The 14,140-nt window shown below is 49.5% G+C and overlaps 2 protein-coding genes across 2 annotated transcripts; one reads left to right on the top strand and one right to left on the bottom strand.

Annotated features, from left to right (window-relative positions):
• Window positions 1–950: 950 nt before the first annotated feature.
• Window positions 951–3,205, top strand: LOC117846419 (protein NRT1/ PTR FAMILY 2.11). Its single transcript, XM_034727577.2, has 2 exons — window positions 951–1,471; window positions 1,565–3,205. Exons 1-2 carry the CDS (start codon window positions 1,049–1,051, stop codon window positions 3,080–3,082), a joined length of 1,941 nt encoding a protein of 646 aa, XP_034583468.2. The 5' UTR covers window positions 951–1,048; the 3' UTR covers window positions 3,083–3,205.
• A 3,054-nt stretch (window positions 3,206–6,259) lies between these two features.
• Window positions 6,260–9,409, bottom strand: LOC117842151 (probable 1-deoxy-D-xylulose-5-phosphate synthase 2, chloroplastic). Its single transcript, XM_034722515.2, has 2 exons — window positions 7,198–9,409; window positions 6,260–6,966 (listed from the first exon to the last, which is right to left on the bottom strand). The coding sequence occupies exons 1-2, from the start codon at window positions 9,214–9,216 to the stop codon at window positions 6,820–6,822; spliced, it is 2,166 nt and encodes a 721-aa protein (XP_034578406.1). The 5' UTR covers window positions 9,217–9,409; the 3' UTR covers window positions 6,260–6,819.
• Window positions 9,410–14,140: the final 4,731 nt, after the last annotated feature.

Genomic DNA, 14,140 nt, shown 5'->3' with positions numbered 1-14,140 from the left:
CACCAGATGTGTTGTTGGTCGCAAACTTATACTAGGAGCACTAAGAGGTGTAGGAGAAGCGGTGACTGAATACGAAGAAGGAATATTTGGATGGTGACCGAATATGGAGAAGGAATATTTGGCTGGTGCCTTGCGCTGGCAGCGAAAGCATTGTCATTGTTGTAGCGAGTGTATTAATTGAGATACTTGTCACTATCCAATTTTGTCATTACTCTTTACCTAAAAAGGCTAAAAATGCCATCATGAACCCAACTTTTCATGCCATCATGAACCCAACTTTTCTATTTCAAAAAGAATAGATATTTCAATTATCTTTTCCTCCTTTCTGCTCTATTCTCTCTCTTTCACTCTTCACCTTCTCCTTCGGCACTCACTTCATGCACCAAGCTGACTAAATATTACCCATAATCGTAGTGCAACTAGATTGTTTTGATAGTCCTTACGGATTTTATTGAAAAGGAATAAGAATTGATCAGTAAGCGAACTTATGCCATACGTGTGGTATCCCTTAAGAGTTCAAACACTGAACTATATTTAAAACAAATTTGAGGTGAATAGTCAATTTCCAGAAATCTAGGGTTGAATTTTAACATTGCACTCCTTAAGTATACGATAAAAATGTCAACTAATAAACATAGTAAATAAAAGGATTATTTTTTTTGAAACAAATCAGGCAGAAGAAATAAAAGGATTATGACATGGCATGTTACCGGATCTAAAAATATATTCGTTGCAAAAAAACATTTCCGAACGGAATTACAGAAATGTTGTTGCATCAGTTGGCAGCAACGCTCGTGCAGCCCAAACCGCTCCATTTTTGTTGGTCCCACCTGTCAGTCTAAAGTATAAGTACACGCGGACACGCCTCGTATCTCGTCAGAGACGTGCAGTCCGGGTCCCACCTGCAGCGACAGAGGACCCCCGACCGCCGCTGAGAAGTAACCGCCAAAACAACCTCAGATTCCTTGGCGCGCTCTCCTCGGACGGTCAACAAATCCAAGCACCGCCTCCCGCCGCCACGTGTCCCGCCGCGGCAAGACCCGCGGCGATGGCGCGCCCTTCCGTCCCCGGCGCCGGTGGGCACCCCGACGGCGCGCCCGCCGGCGACACCATCCTCGCGGTCCACGATGACGGCGCGGGCCACTACGACACGCTGGACTTCGCCGCGCCGCCGGTGTCGCGGGAGGACGCCGCCGCCGGGCACGGGCGGGAGGTCCGGTACCGTGGGTGGAAGACGATGCCGTTCGTGATCGGCAACGAGACGTTCGAGAAGCTGGGCAGCATTGGCACGGCGGCGAACCTGATGGTGTACCTCACCTCCGTCTTCCACATGACCAACGTCCGCGCCGCCGTCGCGCTCAACGCGTTCAGCGGCACCACCAACCTCGCCACCGTGTTCGGCGCCTTCGCCTCCGACCTCTACCTCGGCCGCTACGCCACCGTCTGCATCGGCTGCGTCGCCACTCTCATCGTAAGCCACCGCCGTCCTCCGCCGTGAACTCGATTTGTTTCTTGAGTTGTGACGTGGAAATTCTCTGATCTGTCTCTCGATGACACGCAACAGGGCATGATCATCCTGACGCTGACGGCCGGCGTGCCGGCGCTGCACCCGCCTCCGTGCTCCAGCGGGGGCGAGCAGTGCGCCGGCGCTACGAGGGGCCAGTTCGCGATGCTGGTGCTGTCGTTCCTGTTCATCGTGGTGGGCGCCGGCGGCATCCGGCCGTGCAGCCTGCCGTTCGGCGCGGACCAGTTCGACCCGAGCACCGAGTCCGGCCGCCGCGGCATCAACAGCTTCTTCAACTGGTACTACTTCACCCTGACCATCGCCGTCTGCGGCTCGTCGACGGGGATCATCTACGTGCAGAGCAACGTGAGCTGGTGGATTGGCTTCGCCATTCCCGCCGCGCTCATGCTCGCCTCCTGCGTGCTCTTCTTCGCCGGCGCGGGGCTCTACGTTCGCGTGAAGCCCGAGGGGGTGCCCCTCGCTGGCGTCCTCCGCGTCGCCGTCGCCGCGTTCCGTAAGCGCCGCGCCCCGGCGCCCGCCGACCCCGCCGCGTCGCTGTTCCGGACGCACCACGCCAGCGCGCTCGTGGCGAGGCTCCCCTACACCGACCAGTTCCGGTTCCTTGACAAGGCCGCCGTGGTGGTGTCCAAGGGCGAGGTCGACGTCTCCGGCGGCGGCGGCGGCGCCAGGGACCCGTGGCGGCTGTGCAGCCTGCAGGAGGTGGAGGAGGCCAAGTGCGTCCTCCGCATCCTGCCGGTGTGGGCCACCTGCATCGTCTACTACGTCGCGTTCGCGCAGACCAACACCTACGTCATCCTGCAGGCGGCGCAGTCCGACCGCCGCGTCGCCGGGGGCTTCGAGGTGCCTCCGGCGTCGTTCACCATCTTCCCGATGCTGGCCCTCACCATCTGGATCCCGTTCTACGACCGCCTCATGCTGCCGTGGCTGCGCCGGCTCACCGGCCGGGAGGAGGGCATCACGCTGCTCCAGCGGATGGGCGTGGGCATGGTGCTCTCCGTGGTCGCCATGCTCATCTCCGGCATGGCGGAGCAGCGCCGGCGCGAGCTCGCGCTGCTCCACGCCGCCGCGAGCGGCGGGTCCATGTCGGCTAGCCGCGTCTCGCCCATGTCGGCGTTCTGGCTGGTGCCGCAGCTGGCGGCGCTGGGCCTGTCGGAGGCGTTCAACCAGGTAAGCCAGATGGAGTTCTACTACAAGCAGTTCCCGGAGAACATGCGCAGCGTCGCGGGGTCGCTGCTCTTCAGCGGCCTCGCGCTGTCCAGCTACCTCAGCGGGCTCCTCGTCATCGTCGTGCACCGCACCACGGCGGGGTCCGCCGACGGCGACGACGGGTGGCTCGCCGAGGACCTCAACAGGGGGAAGCTCGACAGCTTCTACTTCCTCATCGGCTTCGTCGGCGCGGCCAACTTCTTGGCGTTCCTCCTGTGCGCGAAATGGTACAGGTACAAGGGCATGGACGGCGGTGGTGAGCAAGATGCAGCTGGGATCCGTCGATGGCAGCCAAGATCAGTGGTAGGAGAAGACTGTCCTGAGGAAGGGAGATCACCAGCTAACAATTAGGAGATCAACCTACTGTTATCTTCTCTCTCTAGTAGTGGTACAGACTCCTACAGACAGTAGAGAACTAGGGATAGATGGTACTGATGTGGCCTGATCAATAAAACTTGTACACTTTGTTTGAGATTGTGGTTGCAATGAAGTTTAGGTCTGAAGATATACAGATACTTTGTGTGTGTTTATGACTAGCTGGTTTGCCCGTGCATCGCAACGGATTTCCAATACAATCGTTTTAAAGAAGAAGATGATACGTGCATGCCTGGTCTTGCAGTTTCTTTAACCATCCTTGAGACCTTGACGAAGTACCAAACGGAGTGAATGTTCCACAACTCCACATTTTGGAGAGAGAGGTAGGAAAAGACAGGGATGGGTCCATAATGCTTTGTATGGCGTCACTTGACACATGTAGAATATGCCAAATCAAAGAAAAGACATTTTTGTACACATATAAGTGTCATTGTTCTCACTTGGAACATGAAACATCTCTAGCCATTTGAAAGTCAAGAGCCTACAAAATATAAGCCCATTTAATGCCACCATCCTTGTAGGCCCAAACCTAGTGCGCCCGGCCCATAGAGGGTGATTAAGAAGACGGCCCATTCCGTAGCAGTAGCCATATTTTGAAGGTGATAATCCAGAAGAAAAAAAACACAACAGAAGTAACAAATGGGGAACTCTGCTTCATGTGCCATTGCTTCTAGTTTATACACGCCATCTTCGAGTTATATTTCCTGTTCGAATATTCTTTGATAGATTGTCTTTTTAAAAAAACAAATTTGCTATCCGATTATACTAAATTTATATCAAATATTATACATAAAAAATACCGCGGTAAACTATGCCTCTTCATGAAGTGCAATACCTCATTCAAGTTTTCCTCCGTTTCCTCACAAACATTTCACTGTTACAAGAACACGTGTTCCTTGTGCTTCTGAAAATTGATCCCTCTCCCATCCACGTAATTTTGAGAACCCGTACAACATGCACGTGCATGGAAACACTCCAGATTCCGTAGCCGTTACTGTCATGCTTGGCGTACTAGGACTGGTTACTGCTATCATTACCTTCCTACCTCACTTTCGTTTTTGCCAGCTCCGATTATTTGTCGGGACCAGAAATTGTTCATCGAAATGCTTTGACGACAGCCCCCATGTGGTTTGAGGAATGCTCCGATGCTCAAGTCAATAGTCTCGATCACTTCCTCACAACACTATACCATTCAGTTACTTTAACTGAACAATTCTGAATGGCCGAACGTCGTCAGAGCTGGACTTTGCACTGCCTGTGTTGCTTTTTCATTCCAAGTCATGAGCTCAGGGAGAACAACTTTGCATGGAATCGCCAGTTACCTTCATGGAACTGATCATCTGCCGTGCGGTTTGAGATGTTCCTGAATCTTCCGCGCCGCCTTCGTCGACGAATCGGGGATTAGGCTAACGGTAGTAGTAAGCAGATGCAGATGCAGATGCAGATGCAGATGAAGGCTATCTATGGCTGACAAGATTTCCTCCCATGTTTTTCAGAATGTGTACATGGATTCAAAGCATGTGAGTCTCACCACTCACAGGGCTTGAAATTTGAAAAGTAGTCCTGGTCAGTGGTCGCTGGTCAGTGTGTTTCATACTCTCAGGTCCTCATGAGAGCTCCATCAGTGCAAAGGAGGAAGGTGCCTCAATTCAAAAGTCTGATCATTGGGAAGCTCATGCTGTGGAATGGTGACTTCGTGTTCCTTTTTTTCCCCACTTTCCTGTGAATTGTCAAAACCACAGGCTCTGAGAAGTTAATCCAATCCTGAGTCCTGCCCTAAATACAGCTCTAATTCTTCTTTTTTTTCAGAAGAGACTGAACAAAAGTTTATGTGGCTGTAGATGCAGAAACCGTCTCGGAATTTTGGCTTCAAGTTTTATGCCGCTATAATCTGTTAACGTGTTTTTCTGAACGTAAATGGAAGGAGCTTCGCCTTTCAATGTTTCAGTGCTGGCTTCAGACAAGAGGCTACATATTTGTGCCCAGTTGTTTCTAATTTCTTCTTAAGCCTTTTCATGCCACGTGCTTATTTCTTTCTACAGAATTCCTTTCCACGTGTTGTACCGGAATGAATGGATGAATGATGACTGTGATCCTTTTGTAAAGTGATTGTTTTGTTCGTTTACTTCATGTACCGTATTACTGAACTTTTTTATACTCCCTCCGTACCAAATTAAAGGTCGTTTTAGCTTCATGAGATTCATAGATTTTATTATGCACTTAGATATACCCTATGTTGTTTAGAATATCTATGCATCTAGAAAGACCAAAACAATCTATAATTTTGAAAACTTTCATTGTCATTTGAATTTTCTCGCTTGTGCTGTTGTGTCTGAAATTTCAGATTCACACCGAGGAACACATAGGCTGTAACAAAAGGCAGAGGGAGCATTGGATGGCTAAAATGCTCGTGCCCCGGTTATAACCCATCGTTACATCAACATGTCTACTGAAATGTGTAAATCTTTTTCCCTTAAAAATAAATGTTTACTGAATTTTTTAGTCATCTAATTGAAGTGTGCATGCCCAGCATTCGACCGGCACCGTAAATGTGACAAGTTGAGAGTACCATTTCTGACAGAACACATGTACCATTCTTGCGACACATGCTGACCGGAACATCACATCTTACGAACAACGAAAGAAAAAAAAAAGTGGTTCTGCTCTTTCTGCTTTGGACATGTTTTCTGAGCCCAAACCCTCCTATAGTCCTAGTACTTTGCTATCTTTGCACTCCTAGAGTCCTAGTGTCTGCTTGCTTAGTTGCTTTAGGCCTATTCCATGTGAGTGTGAACTTCATTTCTTTATGGCTCGTAGCATATGCTACTATGTCTGTTGACAGTGGCACCTAATCATCCAACACGTCAGCAAACCTTTTCTCATAAACCTTATCCAAATTGCGGCTATGGCTTCATTAGCATCTGGAATCTCTGCACTAGCACAACTGGAACTTGTTTGCAATGACTGGAAGAGTACGTCCAGACAAGATCTTGAAGAAAAACCAGGCACCTGGGAATATCCTGCTGCATGTTCACTCGCGACACACTCCAGATGCTACCCTCCTCCACTCGCATGATTCCATGGGCTTCAGGATAGCACCGGGACAAAACCCAACGGGAGGATCGGAGATCACAACTCACATGGCAATGACTCTTTCTCACCAGACAAAGCTAGTGTACTCATCCATCTTTCTCGTATCAATATTATCACATAGTTTTTTTTTTTACTTGTTTACATATGCTAGCTTGTCTTCTCATGCATCCTATAAAAAAATATAAAACAAAAAACTAGCAAGATCAGCTGACAAGTGGGGCCATGCATGCCTGTCACTGACAAGATCACCAGCTGGTGGGGTCGAGAAGGGCATCCACCAACACTGCTCCAGGAATCAAGCAAGGTGAAGGCCACGGCATCAATCGCTGCTCCCTCCCCCTTATCCTCCTGCGTTTGGAAGCGTTGCAACATGCCAAGGATCACCTACACACATGGGACATGGCCTGCTTGGCTTCTTCTACCTCTAGGACTACTAGCCTTTGAGACAGATCCATGTGGGCATGTGATTCTAGGTCAGGGACGATGGAGGTAGCAGCGACCGGCATGAAGATCTCCACGCCAATCTCATTTCTATTTTGCTTTTTATTTATGATCTGTTGGTGATGATGGTGTGTGATGCAAGGTTACGGATGAACTAGGCAATCGTCGTCGTCGGTCGCTCACTTGAGCTGCATTGCCTCCAATGGCCTCCCCAGCAGGGACAGCACGGTGGCGGCGATGTGCCGTGGCGTCAGCCCCGCCTCCTCCATCTGGTCCTGCGGCGCGCCGTGGTCGATGTACCGGTCCGGCAGGAACATGGATCTCAGCTGCAAAGAACGCAATAACAATGGTTATTAGAATTGCAATAATTCGCAGCATTGCGACGACACACGATAATATATTCTTGTCAATCATAGTTTGTCGAGCAGGTATTGAGTTTTATGCACCAACCAGCACATAGGAAATCTCAAATAATTGAATAAAAAATGATCATGAGTTTCTCGTTGGGTTTTGAAGTGAAAATGACGGATACGCTTTTGGTGATGTGGACTACTTACTTTGAGGTTCCCGTCGAGTAGGCCGGCGAGGCTGAGGTAGTGCGCGACGTGGGAGCCGAACCCGCCGATGGAGCCCTCCTCGGCGGTGATGAGCACCTCGTGCTCGGCGGCGAGCTCCCGGATCAGCCCCGTGTCCAGCGGCTTGCAGAACCGCGCGTCGGCGACGGTGATGTACACGTTGTGCTCCTTGAGCGCCTCGGCGGCCTTGAGGCAGGCCTGAACCATGGACCCGTATCCGAGGAGCGCCACCCGGTTGCCGCCGACGAGCACCCGGCCCTTGCCGATCTCCAGCGGCGAGCCCTTGTTCCCCGGCGGGAGGGCGGCGCCGATGCCGTTGCCCCGCGGGAAGCGGAAGCAGCTGGGCCGGTCGTCGATGGCGGTGGCGGTGGCGACCATGTGCATCAGCTCGGACTCGTCGGCCGGTGCCATGACCACCATGTTCGGGAGGCACGCCATGTAGGCGACGTCGAAGGCGCCGCAGTGCGTGGGGCCGTCAGCGCCGACGAGCCCCGCCCGGTCGAGCGCGAACCGCACCGGCAGCCTCTGAAGGTCCACGTCGTGGACCACCTGGTCGTACCCCCGCTGGAGGAAGGAGGAGTAGATGGCGCAAAAAGGCTTGAGCCCCTCGGCGGCGAGCCCGGCGGCGAACGTCACGGCGTGCTGCTCGGCGATGCCGACGTCGAAGCACCGCTCCGGGAACCGCTTCTGGAAGTGGTTGAGCCCCGTGCCGCCGCCCATGGCGGCGTGGATGGCCACCACCTTGTCGTCGACCTCTGCCTCCCGGATCAGCGACTCGGCGAAGTACTGCGTGTAAGGCAGCGTTGGGGACTTAGATTTGAACTGCCTCCCTGTCGCCGGATCGAACTTGACGACACCGTGCATCCGGTCGGCCGCCGCCTCCGCCGGCGGGTACCCCTTGCCCTTCTCCGTCACGATGTGGATGAGCACGGGCCCCGGCGCCGGCATGGCCTTCACCTTCTCGAAGATGGTGACGAGATCCTCGACGTTGTGGCCGTCGACGGGGCCGATGTAGTAGAGGCCGAGCTCCTCGAAGAGCGTGGATCCCGAGGCGGAGATCATGCCGCGAGCGTACTCGTCGACCTTGGCGGCGACGCCGTGCGCCGGACCGCCGATCTGCTTGGTGACGGCCTTGGCGGCCTCGCGGAGGCGGCGGAGCTTGGTGCTGGACTGGAGCCTGGTGAGCGCGCGGCTGAGCGCGCCGACTGGCTTGGAGGGCCCGTCGAGCGTGGCGGTGGGGAGGGACACCTGCTTGTTGTCGTTGAGGACGACGATCATGTTGGCGTCGAGGTAGCCGGAGTTGTTCATGGCCTCGTAGGCCTGGCCGGCGGTCATGGCCCCGTCGCCGATGACTGAGATGACGTGGTTGTTGCGGCCGAGGAGGTCCCGCGCCACCGCCATGCCCAGCGCCGCCGAGATGCTGGTGGAGCTGTGGCCGGCGCCGAACGCGTCGTGCGGGCTCTCGTCGCGCTTCGGGAACCCCGCCAGGCCGGAGGTCTGCCGGAGGGTGTGCATCCGGGAGCGGCGGCCGGTGAGGATCTTGTGCGGGTACGCCTGGTGCCCGACGTCCCAGATGATCTTGTCGTCGGGGGTGTCGAACACGTGGTGGAGCGCCACGGCGAGCTCCACCACGCCCAGGCTGGAGCTCAGGTGGCCGCCGGTCTTGGACACCGTGTGCACCACCTCCGCGCGGAGCTCCGCCGCCAGCTGCTCCAGCTCCAGGGTGGAGAGGTTCTTCATGTGGGCCGGGTAGTTCACCGTGTCCAGCAGCGGCGTCGCCGGCTTCTCGCCGGAGAAGTCCACCTTCCAGGGGCTCGAGCTCGGCTCTTCCTTCGGGACCATCATCTTCCCGTCGTCGGCGCCGACGCTGCTGCTCTTCGCCGCCGCGCTCGCGCGCACCTGGAACTGCCGCCGTACCTGCCGCCGGCAGGAAGCGTGGGCGGTGGCCGGGGACGCGCGGAACGCGGAAGGCGTGGATGCCTGGAGCGCCATTGGAGACATGTACACAGGTTCTAGCTAGCGTGCAAGAATGCAGCTCGGTGTACGGTCACTTCGTTACAGCTGCGATTAGCTGGTTCAGTTTTTAGCTAGGATTGAAGCTCGAGTAGCTTGCTCTCGACGGTGATGCCGCGCTGGTGGGCGAGGCGAGATGGAGGAGGAAGAAGAAGATGAGGCGAGAGGAGTGAAGGGGAAGCAGGGGCGGAGGCGGTTAATATAGGCGCGAGGGAGGCCGAGTGACGTCATTAAGACTAGTGAGCGATTAATAATTGGAGGAAAAGTAGAAGGTTGAAAACGAGAAGGAAAGGAATTAGAGGGCGAGAAAACGAGGATGGTTCGCGGGAAGCTCCTTCTCGCGAGATTAACGGGCCGCCATTTGTGCTAGCAGGGGCTGTCCGAAAGAGACAATGCGCGCATCTCAATGCATATCCGAAGGCGCAGAATGCGCAATAACACATTGTAGAACATATATAGTTCCCCTCGTACATATAAAAAATATTCTAAGATTCCAATAACAGTGTAATAAAGGATTAAATTGTCTGGTTCGTTAAAAGGGGCAACCAATCCTAAAGGATCGGAGTAATTCATTGGGGCTGGGCCCAGTGGTACTCAAATTCCCATATACTTGTGGATAAAATTTGAACCCCCCGAATTCCCTAGCTATCAAGGATTCACCTTACCTCTGATAACTAGGTACACTTTAGTTTTATTAGGTGAAAAATGGGAATTGCAAAAACTCCAAGCAGTATTCGATCCCAAAGAGCAATAGTACTTACTCCCTCGTCTAGGAACACAAGTACTCACTCCGTCCCAAAAAAAATACAACTCTCGCTTTCCGAGAAGTCGACAAATTTTAAATTTAACCAAATTTATACAAAACATTACTAACATTTATGGTACAAAATAAATATTAATAGATTAATCATGTAACATATATTCACACTAAATTTATTTGGAGACGTGAATGTTAGTATTTTTGGATAAATTAGGTCGGACTTGAAATTGTTTGACTCCTCGAGAAGCGATAATTCTTTCCGGGATGGAGGGAGTATTCTTTCTAAAGAAAAGTCAAACTGGGTACATTTTGACCAACAATTGGTCAAATCATAAGTATTTTAGTTGTATAAAAGTCGTAGCATTGAATTCATGTTTTACAACTCTTCTACACTGTATTACTTCTTAGTTACACTTGATGTATCCATGAGAAAAAAGATATCCCAAATTCTAACAAACTTCAAAGCATGAATAGTCAAAATAAAATACACCTTCTCGCATATTCTTTTATATAATAGAGGGGTCGAGTAACAACAGGAGCGAATCCAGGCGAGAAGAATGCCGCCGGGGTTAGCTCCGTTGTATACCAGGGACATCTCCATAGAAGAACAGTGATTTTTCATTGATTTTGCCAAAGTTTACCGGGTCAGCTGACCCCGATAATAAACCCCCTAGATTCGCCCTGAGTAACAGTTAATATCTTCAAAAACCGCGGTATACTATGCAATTTCAACATAGCAGTACAAGGCGTGTCTTGAAAACCTCACTTGGTGTTTTGGTCCACAGACCACAGCACACTGACTTCCAAGCACATGTACTGACTGGCCCAACACGCAGAGACAAGTCGTACACGTCCAAGCCTACTCGATCGTCGAGGGAGACGCATGCTTTTGGTCTAGGGCGTGCGTGATTCCTCCGTAGACGGGTCCATGGATGCTGGCCATGGTATGGGCTTGTTTTGGAAAGTTCCTGGGTTCTTGGGTTCCTTGTATCTTTCCCATATGTTCCCGTCGATGAGAATGATCATTGTGCTGGCCATGTTCCTGGTTAAGCAGCAGGGACAGTGCTGTCTACCATGGGAAACCTCGCTTATTTCGTGCCTCTCGGGCGATCATTTTGCACAGGCCTGGACAACATCCGACGACTGCAAATGATTGCCTTTTTTGCAACATGCATATGGTTTATACGAGATCGTCTATTATAGCATCATGGTTTAATTACATGATCATCTTAGCTTATAAGTTATAAATCTTGAAAATTATATAAGCCTGACACTCCGATCCGTACGACTAGACAAGTGAAGTAGCGATGAGTAACTTTAGGTTCCTTGTGGTGAAAAACTACCCACTCGGTCAGTGGGTTTCGAGTCATTGATGCGATCATAAATATCAAAATATGCCCACCTAATCTCTATGCCCTTATACTTATAGAGGTGGGTGTGCATGCGTGAATATTATAGCTTCCGGTTTGTGATATGTTTGGGCAAAAATATTATAATCAAGAGGAATTTTTTTAGATCCTAAACTATTTCACTACTACATGCTGTACGAAGAGTTTACAACGTTTGACTGTTATTTTAGAAAATTACAGCTATTATTCAATAGTAGATTGCACTTAAGCTACAACTTTCCCACACTGAGCCTATGGCGCCAGTCTCAGTTGCATGAATGCTTGGAAAACTTGAAGCTTCACATGAGACCAAAGCTGCTAGGTGGGTCCACAACGTGGCGTCCCAGTGATCAGGAAGATAGTTGTAGTTTTTTACAACATGATAGTAATAGTGGGCCAAATATGTCTGCAATTATATTTTGAATGTTGGAGTATGTGTTGCATGTCCAAACGGCCAGCAGCTAGGTTGACATGGCACGTTATCTTGACTGATTCATGCGTGGATCACGTGGTGACACCGAACTCGGAACAACCTGTATATAAGTATGTTGAGCTCAGATGGTGCAGTTGCAGTTGCAGGCGCTGCCACTGTAATTTTTTTTACTGCAACAGTTTACAGTATATATGCACTTGATGCTCAGCTCGACAAAGATGGACAGCCCTCACAAAGAAAAAAAAAGGAAAGAAGTAGATGGCCGGACAGTGAGCAGTATCTGGATAATGCACGTGACACAACGAGCCAGAGCTCGTGCGTTTCATTAGCGGGCTTTGCTACAGTACTCCGATCACCTCCTAGGAAGAGGTATGAGCTTGAAACAAATCACAACTGTCAATTTTTATGATAAATGAAACCTTGAAATAATTAGAAAAATAAAATAAAAATTAGATACAACCTAGGAGGAATTATGGGTTTTTCATTAAGAAGAAGAAAATAAGCACCAAAATTCGAACTAGAGGGACTCGAACCTAGGTGGTTAGAATGCACAAACCAGTTGAGCTAGGCTCCTCAAGAAAAAAATTAGAAAAAAATTCATGGTAATCATGCATCTCCTCCTCGCCCACAGAGAGAAACAAACGCCGGGCATTTCGAGTCGTGGCAATCAAGCAGCTCCTCACGCACGGAGAAACAAAACACCGTATGCAGTTTCATCTAGAGAATAGATTATGAAGTTTTATCTAGAGTAGTAAGTAATTTGCACCTGTCACGATGCGTGGTGTTTGGTTCGTAGAACGATAACGTAAACACAAATGGAATAGGATTGCAGTGCTTTCAACTACGGAATGGGTTGATTATACTCTATGTTTGGTTCAACTATGGTAACGCAATCAAATAATGTGTTTTCTAATTATGAAGGGGAAAAGGTGGTAACTAGCTTGTATAGTGGTGGGATTTGATTACGGTAATAACCAATTACTGACTGGTGCAAACAAACAACTGTAACATAATTAACATAATTCATTAGCATCTGTAATCTGATTGCGTTACATTTTGCCGAACCAAACACCACCCTAATGTCACATTGCCTCACGTTTTTAGAAAAAAATAAAGATGTCACGTTGTCACGTCATCTCACGTCTTGGGGAAAACAAAATGTCACGTTGCATCATGGGAAAACATGTTACTATGTCACTTATCTCCTGGGGAAAAACAGATAACTAGACCTAGTTGAAGATATTTTGATTAATTCTTCTATTTCTAAACATAACAAATAGATAAATACATATATATTTATCATATTACCTCCTAAGAAGTAATATTTAATAATAAGCATCTAGATATATCTATATAAATGAACGGTCTATGGTCACTTGGGAGTACCTTAGTAAAACCCTTCATTAGCACCACAAATATTCTTTTTAGAAAATAAAAAAATATCCAGCCTCTGCGATCCGATAACATATATGTAATTATATATAACAAAACAAGTATCCGAAAATGTTGCGGCAGTAGAAACCGGATACAGGAACTGTGTTCCATGTGTTTTTGTTTGCATCGCTCTCCGTCGCGCTAATGCAAAAGCCGATATGTGTGTGGACTGCACATCAAATTTTCGGAAAGAAAATAGAGGCCAAGATGCAAATTTGATACAGACAGGTAGCTCTTGATCGTGAGTTATGTGCCTCTCCAAATGTGTGGTTTCTAGCTAGTTGCAGAGTAGCTAAGGAAAACACAACTACGGAGTACGTACATCTCTAGCTTGTCAAATTTGGTCGATGCATACGTACTGTTCCTGTGCATCACGCTGACGTATATCATGCTTGTTAAGGCCGGCTGTAGCATGCATAGAAACAATCAGATGAGGAGCTACGACCTGCTGTGCCTCTCACTAGTGGATGCATATGAATACTGAAGAGCTATGATATGATGAGTATCTCCATGACTCGATCTATCAAGGTTCAAATTCTGGTGTCCATGCATGATTTTACACATGACAACGGTTTAATGTGTAGTCGTTTGCATAGTTAAAAGGCAACAATTGTGTGAATTTTTGAATGTATTGTAGGTCAAAAAAATTACATTTTGTCTTTTCAAATCCAAGTAATACGCGCCGCAATAAGAAAATAAGAGAGAATCTTCCCTCTTTTCTTCGCCGCATCCTCTTTCTTTGCTTTTATTAGTGGAGTTTCCCACACAATGATGATCACATGCAAAGGTTGTTGATGAACACTGCATGTCTTCGAATTGTCTTTCTCCTAAAAAAACTTGACGTGACAAATCCCTGTCCAACGATTGTAGCAGGGCTTATACGTAGTATATGATTGG

Source organism: Setaria viridis, chromosome 2 (genome assembly GCF_005286985.2).
Source record: "Setaria viridis chromosome 2, Setaria_viridis_v4.0, whole genome shotgun sequence".
Classification (NCBI taxonomy): domain Eukaryota; kingdom Viridiplantae; phylum Streptophyta; class Magnoliopsida; order Poales; family Poaceae; genus Setaria; species Setaria viridis.
The sequence above is the reverse complement of the archived record's forward strand: the minus strand, read 5'-3'. Positions and strand labels throughout refer to the sequence as shown.

Coding starts and splice junctions, on each gene's coding strand:
- LOC117846419 (XM_034727577.2), top strand. CDS start 1,049: ATGGCGCGCCCTTCCGTCCCCGGCGCCGGTGGGCACCCCGACGGCGCG. Junction 1,472..1,564: donor GCTGCGTCGCCACTCTCATC/GTAAGCCACCGC, acceptor GACACGCAACAG/GGCATGATCATCCTGACGCT.
- LOC117842151 (XM_034722515.2), bottom strand. CDS start 9,216: ATGTCTCCAATGGCGCTCCAGGCATCCACGCCTTCCGCGTTCCGCGCG. Junction 6,967..7,197: donor TACTCGACGGGAACCTCAAA/GTAAGTAGTCCA, acceptor CGTTCTTTGCAG/CTGAGATCCATGTTCCTGCC.